Source organism: Triticum urartu, chromosome 1A, assembly GCF_056163025.1.
Source record: "Triticum urartu cultivar PI428250 chromosome 1A, HENAU_Tu73, whole genome shotgun sequence".
Classification (NCBI taxonomy): Eukaryota; Viridiplantae; Streptophyta; class Magnoliopsida; order Poales; family Poaceae; genus Triticum; species Triticum urartu.
Genome location: NC_141873.1, coordinates 546,134,343 through 546,143,977, shown reverse-complemented (window position 1 = coordinate 546,143,977; position 9,635 = coordinate 546,134,343). Strand labels below are relative to the sequence as shown.

General features: G+C 42.1%; 1 protein-coding gene across 1 annotated transcript; it reads left to right on the top strand.

Moving 5' to 3' along the window:
- Positions 1 to 332: 332 nt before the first annotated feature.
- LOC125538454 (wax ester synthase/diacylglycerol acyltransferase 11-like) lies at positions 333 to 4,752 on the top strand. The gene is made up of 7 exons (XM_048701737.2): positions 333 to 632; positions 728 to 1,339; positions 2,276 to 2,342; positions 2,448 to 2,521; positions 2,959 to 3,174; positions 3,312 to 3,449; positions 4,438 to 4,752. The coding sequence occupies exons 1-7, from the start codon at positions 366 to 368 to the stop codon at positions 4,603 to 4,605; spliced, it is 1,542 nt and encodes a 513-aa protein (XP_048557694.1). The 5' UTR covers positions 333 to 365; the 3' UTR covers positions 4,606 to 4,752.
- Positions 4,753 to 9,635: the final 4,883 nt, after the last annotated feature.

Here is a 9,635-nt window from a genome sequence, read left to right as displayed (position 1 = left end):
TGAGAGAAGAGAAGCGGGCTACAAACTTAGAGCCGACTATAGCATGAGCTTCAACATCTTTTGTGAGAGAAATATGTGGGCCATATATTAATGATGTAATATACTAGTATGACTAACTATTGTATAAGTGGGCTATAAGATTGCCTACAAGTGACATGACAAATTCATATAGCCGGCTGTTGGCTATACTATTAATCATGCTGTTAATTGCCATCCTAGACCTAGTCTCTCACAATTTTTTTTGTTGCCCTCCTGGTCCTTATCAGTAACAACTTTCCTCGCCCTATATATTACACCAGTCACGCCATACATGCATGCAGTGATCGCTCGAGTGGGTAGTGACTCTTCTTGAAACTAAACTAGCTATGGGTAGTACTGGTAGCCCCTCCTCGGTAGCCGCTCTAGCAACAAGCGGCCGGCCACTCCCGATACGCACGCCAAGATCAGCGACGGCGACGGATGATTCCCCGGCAGCCGCGGCTGCGGAGGAGCCCGTGAGCCCTACCGCAAGACTCATGGAAGCTCTATACATCGTGGTTACAGTCGGCCTTGGCTGCCCCGTAAACCTCCCCGTCTTCAGCGCCGGCATCGCTACCCAAGTTGCGCGTTACCCGCGCTTCTGCAGCATTCAGGTATACATACATACACTCTTACCATTGAAACCTACATATAACGTAGCTACACTAGCTAGGTTTAACCCGTGAGCGCGCGCTTGCATGCACGGCAGGTGACAGACGGGTGCAAGAACCCGCGGTGGGAGCGCACGGCGGTGAACGTGGACGACCACATGATCGTCCCGACACTGGACCCCGTCGCCGTGGAGGCCGACCCGGATCGGGCCGTGGAGGACTACGTGGCCTCGCTGCCCGAGCTCCCCATGGACCGCTCCCGCCCGCTCTGGGAGTTCCACTTCCTCGACTTCCCGACCTCCGAGGCCACCTCCACCGTGGTGATCCGCGTGCACCACTCCCTCGGCGACGGGACGTCGCTGATTATGCTCCTTCTGGCGTCCGCACGCAGTGCCTCCGACCCGACACGCCTGCCGACCATGCGGGAGTTGACGGTGCGCACGGGCGCCATCTACAAGCCGCGGCGCCGGCAGCCACCGTCGGCGGGCGCCCTGGCGGCATTCGCGGCATGGTTCTTTTCGTATCTTGTGCTCGCGTGGAATACCGTCGTGGATGTCGCCTCCTTCGCGGCGACGGCTGCGTTCTTGGGAGACCCACACACTCTGTTCAGACGTGTGGATCACGATGTTGCGTTCATCTCCCCCAGGCGCTTCGTGCGCCGGAGCCTTAGCTTGGACGACGTCAGGTTCATCAAGAATGCCATGAACTACGTAAGTAACTAAGTATATACATGACCTAGCCATCTACCTACCAGTTTGATCGTATAAGGACAGCTCTGGCGGATCCCCTAAATTTTAGAGCAGTAAATGGCCAAGTAAACCTTATTGAAGTATTTTTTTGTACTTCTCTAAATTTTGGTCGTTTCTAGCCAATTCCTAATTTTAATGGAGTATTTTTTTGACAAATTATTCCAATTCTGGTTTACATAATACATTGCAACTACATATTAGCACACATATAAAAACCAAACATAATAAACAAGTTTCACACAATTCATTACAAATTGATAGTTTACAAACCAAATTATTCAAATTCAAACACACTGCATGGTAAAAAATGAAGTAAATAACATGATAAAAGCACAACTACAAAGTGGTAAGGAGATGCCAACGACAATTTTCAAGTCATCGTTATCTTCTTCCTCCTCGGATGACGATGAGTCCTCAAAGAACACCTCTCTCAGCATCGTTATCTTTAATTCAAATGATTCAGTTCAATTCAGTGGGACAAAACAAAACAAGACAAACCCCCCAAAAAAACCTCACCTAGGCAAACCGTCAAACACTTGCAAGGCGATGGAGGTGTACCGGCCGGCCGACGATGTTGAGCCCAAACTAGCGGGCGACGAGGCGTGGGGATGACCGACAAAAGTGCGTATGCATGGTAAGATGTTGGGTAGCCAAGGAGGAAAAATATCTGAGGTGGTTTCCGTCGAATCGCTTGATGCGGCAGCAGCGGCGTTTCAACTCGACTCCAACAACGACGACGGACGGCAAATGGAGATTCTATTCAAAGATTACACCGCCATCCATGGGAGGAGAAAACCTTTCTAGCTGTATATGCTCCAGCCGTGTAGATATAGCCAGTCTCTTAATTTTGCAATTTTTTCTTTGTACTCACTTTTGTTATTATTTTGTTTTCCGGAGACCGTCAATGATGTGCTAGTTGGAGCGACTTCTGCTGCTCTGTCACAATACTACTTTCGCAAGTCTGGTAAGTGATCTATGTCTCGCAAGGAGGGGTGTACAGTTTCTACCATGGTTCGATCTGTTTTATTTACTCTTCATATTTGCGTAACTTATTATCATTTTATGCTAGGTTACTCCAGGACAAGCAAACAATGTTTGCGGTCTATCCTCTTTGTCAACACAAGGCCAACCACTAGCCTACAAGTAAGTCTTTTATTGAAATATGTAAAAAAAATCATCAAACGTGTGCCAGCAATTATTGATTTTCATCCATTTATGTATTTTAGTAGTAACAAATGATTACCATCCTCGTGTAATTAGATGACGTTTTAGGACAATCTCCAATAAATGTGCAAGTTTGGTCATTACTTTTCATACAAATTTGTTATTGAAACAATATAAAACCATGGTATTTATGAAATATGTTTCTTGACAAAATAATGATATTATATATGTTTAGCTGGCCAACCAAAACAGTTTCAGTGTATATTACTATAGTCAATATTGGAGTATAGCTAGTTAGATTACACACTTGGTGAAACTTAACTTATTTCTGAATGGAGGTTTTAATTAGATCATCTCACCACCAATTTGTAGCATATCCTTATTTTAGTTTAATGTTTTCTTATAACTATGTACAGGCATATGTTAATATGATAGAATCTGGTAATAATGATGACGTGGCCTGGGGAAATCAACTGGGTTACATCCTTCTTCCATTTCATTTGGCAATGCACGATGATCCACTGGCATATGTTCGCAAAGCGAAGAAGACAGTGGACAGGAAAAAGAGCTCCCTTGAAGTTATCTTCACATATAAGATGACTGAATTTTTTCTCAAAATGCTGGGTCTGAAGGTATATTTGATGCATATTGTACCCCTTTTCAAAATTTAAATTTCACAAAAGTAAGCCAATCTTGTTTAACAAACTAACAGTACTTTTATTTAGTAAGTTTTCATGTTTGTAATTGTTCAACTTGACAATCCTGCAAGGCGGGCGCTTTTATCTTCAAACGTATGTTCGCCAATACAACTATTACGTTTTCAAACATGGTTGGACCAACTGAACAAATTGAGTTTTATGGACACCCAGTTGACTTCATCGCACCGAGCGTTTATGGAATTCCACAAGTAAGACATCCACGATCTTACGACGAACCTTCAATATTAAGCAACCTTTTTTTACTTTGATCAACAAAAAATCATCTCTCTGACAACCTACAACGCAAGGACATTTGTCCTCAACGCTCATGTGTTGCTTCTGAACTTAAAATCACTCTAGTTAGTATAAATTATGGAAACCACTCAAGTAAGTTACCTGGTCTGCTGGAACATGAGAAAAAAATGAGAATAAGAGTGCAAAACATCAATAACAACATGTGCATCCTTAATTTACCACTTCATGCTATAGTTATCTCCAAAACGATGAAGTGGTTCGGATGAACTATACTATCAGATACTTTCTCCATTCCCAAATATTTGTAGTTCCAATATTGTCCTAAATCAAACATTTTTTAAGTTGAACAAGTTTATAGAAAAAAATGCTAAAATCTATTGTATCAAATGTCCTTGCTATGATAATATATGAAAAAAATGCTAGAACTATAGTAAAAAAAATGCTATGATAGTATATTTCATAATTATAATCGGTATATAATGCAAAATAACATGTTTGATTGATCTTTGGCTTTTCATGCGAGAAGTTGGTCAATCCAACTAAATGGTATATAAATAGAAGGAACATATTCGAGTTAAATAGTACTCAAAACATGGTGAGGTGTACTAACTCCTCTCACCAATAGAGTGTTTAGCACTAGAATGATAAGTAGGAGTATCTGTGTAGTTGTATTTCCTCTTCTTCTCTTGTGTGTATGAATTTCAAGCCCACGCCCAGCAAATGTTTAGAAGCAATTTTAAATACCATTCATCTGCATAGTTCGCCACTAAATGGCTCCCCAGTTAAGGAGATAACTTGACCTTGGGTAGGCATAAAACCTACTAACCAAGGTAAGATCAATTCCTTGGAGCAATGCAAGTAAAACTTCATCACAGTAAAACCTATAAAATTAACCTTTCAGTGAACCTATTTTGTATTTAATCAACAAGGATTATTTTGCAGGCATTGGTTGTGCACTACCAGAGTTACAATAACACTCTGAAAGTAATTCTATCTGTCGACGAGGAAGTATTTCCAGATTACACTGAACTTCTGGATGACTTTGTTGAGTCCTTCGGGCGAATTAGGGAGGCGGCTTCAAGGCTTTCAACATCTATCAAGAAAGAATGATCAACATGAAGACGCATGAGTGTGCTTTCTAAATCTGTATGATGCTAGCAATATACTGCTCTATATTCTGTTTGTTTGAGACCTCTAGTTATGTTAATAAAAGGCTGTGAGGCTGGTGCCTCACAGTTTTCAACCAAAAAATATATTCTATGGATGTATCACAAGTCAGGTAATAAAAACAAAAACTTTACCAACCTACTTACAAATCAAATGTATTAGGTACATCGTTATTGCTGGATAATCATGTATTGGGAGGGATATATATATATATATAAAGCTTAACATTTATACCATGGCTACGCATTATGTCCCTCTAACATTTTGTTTTTATCTATTTAACTCCAAAAAATTGTTTTATCCATCGACACCAAATTGAATACTAGGTCACTCCACTCTGTTAGACATGCTTCATTTATCATGTGGCATCAACGTCATATGATTTTCCATGTATTGTCAAAATGTCACCCTCTCTTATTACGTTGCATATATCTCTACAATCAAGAATCGACGAGTTTTGGTTGTGGAGTTAAGCAGGGTCACCGGCAAGGAGGCGGTGCTGCAAGCAAGGAGTGAAGGTTTGAACTTGGAAAGGAAGGCGTAAATAGGGGGAATGTGGCTTTTGGCAAGGGGGAGGGGCGGGGAGGTAGATATTTTCGCAGAAGCCGAAAATTTTGGCTCGATGCAGCAAAAAAACTGACGCGCAAAGTGTCATCAGACACAATCCCTTATCCAGCACTGTGTACGATATGTCAACATCACAAACGATTCATATAGCTTACCCCGTGTGTGATGTGTTTGAACGTGCAAATTTTGATCCAAATTTCCCTGATTACAGTGGCCATCCACGTCATTGCATAATTTGGGTACACAAAGGAGCCTACAACACACCCACACTTCTTAATCGAGCAAGTTCAGAAATTAAACAGAGTTATCTGACTTAAACATTACTCTAACAAATTCAAGACAGACACTCTAAATTTAAACAAAGAGTACTACTCCGCTGGTGCACGTCAATCTCCGCCACCTCCTCCATCTCCAGCTCGCGCCCGACGATCTCCTAGGGAAGGGGCTCCATAGCATCCATCGCACCATACTCGGCAAGCATCTCACCATCTGCGTCCGCCATCTCTTTGGAAAAGGCCGCCACGAGCTGGGCGTGGGCTGCTGTGATCTGGGCTTGGACGGGCTCCGTCGTGGCAAGGTATGCTGCAAAGGAACAGATGGCTACTCAAACGCTCTCGGTAATTGCCAACTCTTCGGCCATGGGATGCCGACCATTGTTGGAGAAACTTCGTTCAATTTGTGTGGTGACCACCGCCAGCTGGGCATGGGCGGCCTCAACATTGTCGTGGACGGCCTCCATCAAGGCTAAGGCCGCCGCTGCAGAACAGACATCCGTTGTGCCGCTCTCGCCAGTTCCGATCCCTAACGTAGATGTTGCTGCCGCCACCAGAGCCACAACAACGACCGTTTGGACTACCTTGGCCGCCCGGTTGTAGATTGCGGTCATGCACACGCAGCTTGTTAGCACGCACTTGGTGCCTGCGGCCGCACTATCGCCGGAGTGGGTCGCCGAAGTGGCCCTCACGACATGGGTCCACGTCTCCATCTTTCACCGACGAGGATTGAGCAGTGAATTGATATTTGGGGAGCAAGCTAGTGTGTTTGACGCGCCGGCTATGAACTGTAGCCGATGCACCTTCTCGCGTAAGCCATATACGTACTACTCGGGCAGTGCTCCAAGATATTTTGTACTGCATCTCACACGGTTGGTGATAATAAACTGTGTTCGATCTACGTGAACTTTCATCTTGATTTGAAATACATAATTGGTTCACAGCGGCAAAGGAGGGTGTTTAAATTTCTAGAACTTTATCGGCAGTGAACATGCAACTATAAGTGTGTCGTAAAAAAAAGGAATTATTCAGGGTTCGTTTGGACATTTTTATACATTAACTTGGTTTTCTAGACATTAGAGGTGCACAATTCAAAATTAAACTACATGCACATGCTCCGGTGCAACCAAATCGGTGGTAAAATCATGTGTGTCCATGGATTACTGCTTATGTCCCATGCTAGAAATGGGGATGAATTTCAAACACCTCGGTACCGTGGCTCCCCATCAAACGTTGAGATACTTGGTATTGGAATTCTAGTAAATCCAAAACTCGACTGAAATTCATGAATCCTTGCATGCTATCATGGAATGGCATCAACATGATGTGTAAAAGAACTTGTCCCATTTGGGGCAGGTTTTTTTATAAGCTTCTCACCAACCAGAGTTTCTCACCACAAGCCTCATGGTTGCAGTTGGGAACGTGTCAACTTTTTAGATGAAACGATATTCGTTACCCCTTCTTGCTTTCAAAATTTTTCGGGTGTCAACATAACAGGAGTGTCGTGTTCAATTTTGGAATTTTTTGGGGTTTGTTTGGACATTTTTATACATTAACTGAGTTTTCTAGGCATTTATGTGCATAATTCAAATTTGAACTACCGGCACAGGCTCCAGCACATAAAGATGGGTTGAAAAATTAAATGTGTGTCCTTGGTTGCATGATTAGGTCCCATGCAATAAATGAAAATGAATGTCAAACACCTCGACACTGTCGCTTAGCCGCAAACATTGAGATACATTGTTTTAAAATTCTAGTAAACACAAAACTCTTCTGAAATTCCTGAAATTTGGAATGCTGTCATGGAATGGCATCAACATGCTATGGTAAAAAAATTGTCCCATTTCGGGCAGGTTTTGGTATAAGCTTCTCAAAAACCAGATCTTCTCACAACATGCCTCATGGTTCTGGTAGGGAACATGTCACCTTTGTGGAAAAAATGATATTTGTTGCTTCTTATTGCTTTCAAATATTTTCTGGTGTCAACATAAAACAACAGGAGTGTCGTGTTAAATTTTGGAATTTTTTGGGGTTCGTTTGGAAATTTTTGAGGATGTCTCCGAATCAACAAACTCAACAGGAGTGTCGTGTCAACGTCCAGCCTGACCCTGAACCTGTAGAAATTGCCTTCAAAATCAAACGAGGATGGCTCCGAATTAACAAACTCACCGATTTTTGAGGCCAATGCCTTCACTTTCCCATGATAAGCAATGGGGAGTTCAATGATCCGCGCCCAGATCTCCACTACAAGAAATATGTCAACTTGTGACCTTGACTATTGGTCATTGAAAGGTCATTGTTTTTCATTTGTGACCTTTTTTTGACCAAAAATAGAAGGTCAAAAGCTGGCGGTCGTAAACTGAAATTAACGACCTTCTCTGTGAGAAGGTCGTGGACGTTTACGACCAAAATATGCCTATTGTTTTGTTTTGGTCACTAGCAGCCTCCTTAGGCCACGTAGGCATCTGACGTGGCAATCTGATGTGGCACAAGAATCAGCCCGGTCCAATTCGATTTTCTACATGGGCCTAGCCCAACAATTCGGCCTTTTTATTGTTTTTTTCATGTGAATTTTTGGTCGGCTACATGGGCCACGCCCTACAATTCGGCCTTTTAATTTTCTAGGCCATGGCCCTTTTGCAAACCATTTCATTAGGCCTTTTTGTAAGGTTTTACAGAAATGCACAATGTTCCAGTCCACTATTATTTGGGCTGTAGCATTTTTAGAGCCCATATATTATTTGGTCCAGTAGAACATTTGGTCTTTTTATTATTCACTGATTTCCAGTTTACACATTTGAACAGCAAACACTCAATAATTCTCTTAATTAAATGATTAAATTCAGAAATCATTCATCCAAACACACACAACAGCACATACAAGTCTGCACGTCCAACCTCAACTAAAACAAGCAAAAACATATACACATCAACTAAAGTTGTGGTGCGCTTCCATCACATCAGCATCAACCTAAGCGACATTAGATCACCAAAAAGAAACAATGCCATCAACATGAGGCGGTAATCCAACTTAACACTTTGTGAGGAGCAGCGCCACCGGGAGGATGCCGATCGCCCACGAGGGCGCTCCAGCCCAGGGGCAACATGTGGGAGCTAGAGATGTCAATGGAGTATCTGGCCAGCCTCTAGTACCTGGCCACAGGTCACATCAGAAATATTCAGAAATCAGTTGAACATAATTGACTACAAAAGAAATCAAAATTGAACAGAATTGTCATGCTTGTCTACTTTCAGGAAAGTTAATACATATTTCCATGCTTGTCTACCAAAGAAATTGTACCAACTTAACACTTAGTCATGCATAAGTGTTTCACATCAAAAACATACAGCAGTGCAGACTCAAAATTGTATCAACTTAACACTTAGTCATGCATAAGCGTTTCACATCAAAAACATACAAAATTTGGAGTAGGAAACTGAATCTCTAAATACTCCAGCTGCAAATACTGCTAACACTAATAGGCCTGTAGCAAATACTGTATTTTTGGAGTTTTAACAAATGTTCAGTAATTTATGGAGTACAGCAGCAACATCACGTTAAGAAAGTGAGCTAAATCATCACATTTTCAACTCATTACCGAATCTTCTCAGTGAATCAACTAGTACTACAACCAAATTCAGTGAATTAAGTTACTCCATTTTGAAGTATTGCTCGAGTGCTGCTCGAGTGGTCAAACATGCAGAGATACAAGTACTACAGGTTTCTCGAAGGCGTAGAATCGACCTAGCATGTCACAAGAGACATATTAATACATTTTGTTGGTGAGGCAAGGAAACAGATAGCACTATGTACCGCATCTAGAGAATTATGCCCACCTCACTTCATTTGGAGTTAATAAACTCGATAAACAGATAACCCTATCATAGGCATACGCGCAAACAGGTGCATGACAGTGTTAAGTTTTATACAAGGATGTGGCTTATTGAAACTGAAAGTCCAAGTAAAAGTCGTCAAGAGCAAAAATAATGAAATGTTTAGTCCCAGGTTTGTGAACTACGCAGCAATTCTTTTAAACTTGTAATACAGAGGCTGAGTTAGTACGCAGACTGTCTGTAAGCTACAACATGGCCCATCCAAGCACAGCCCAACCCGTCGGCTACAAAGAGCATGAA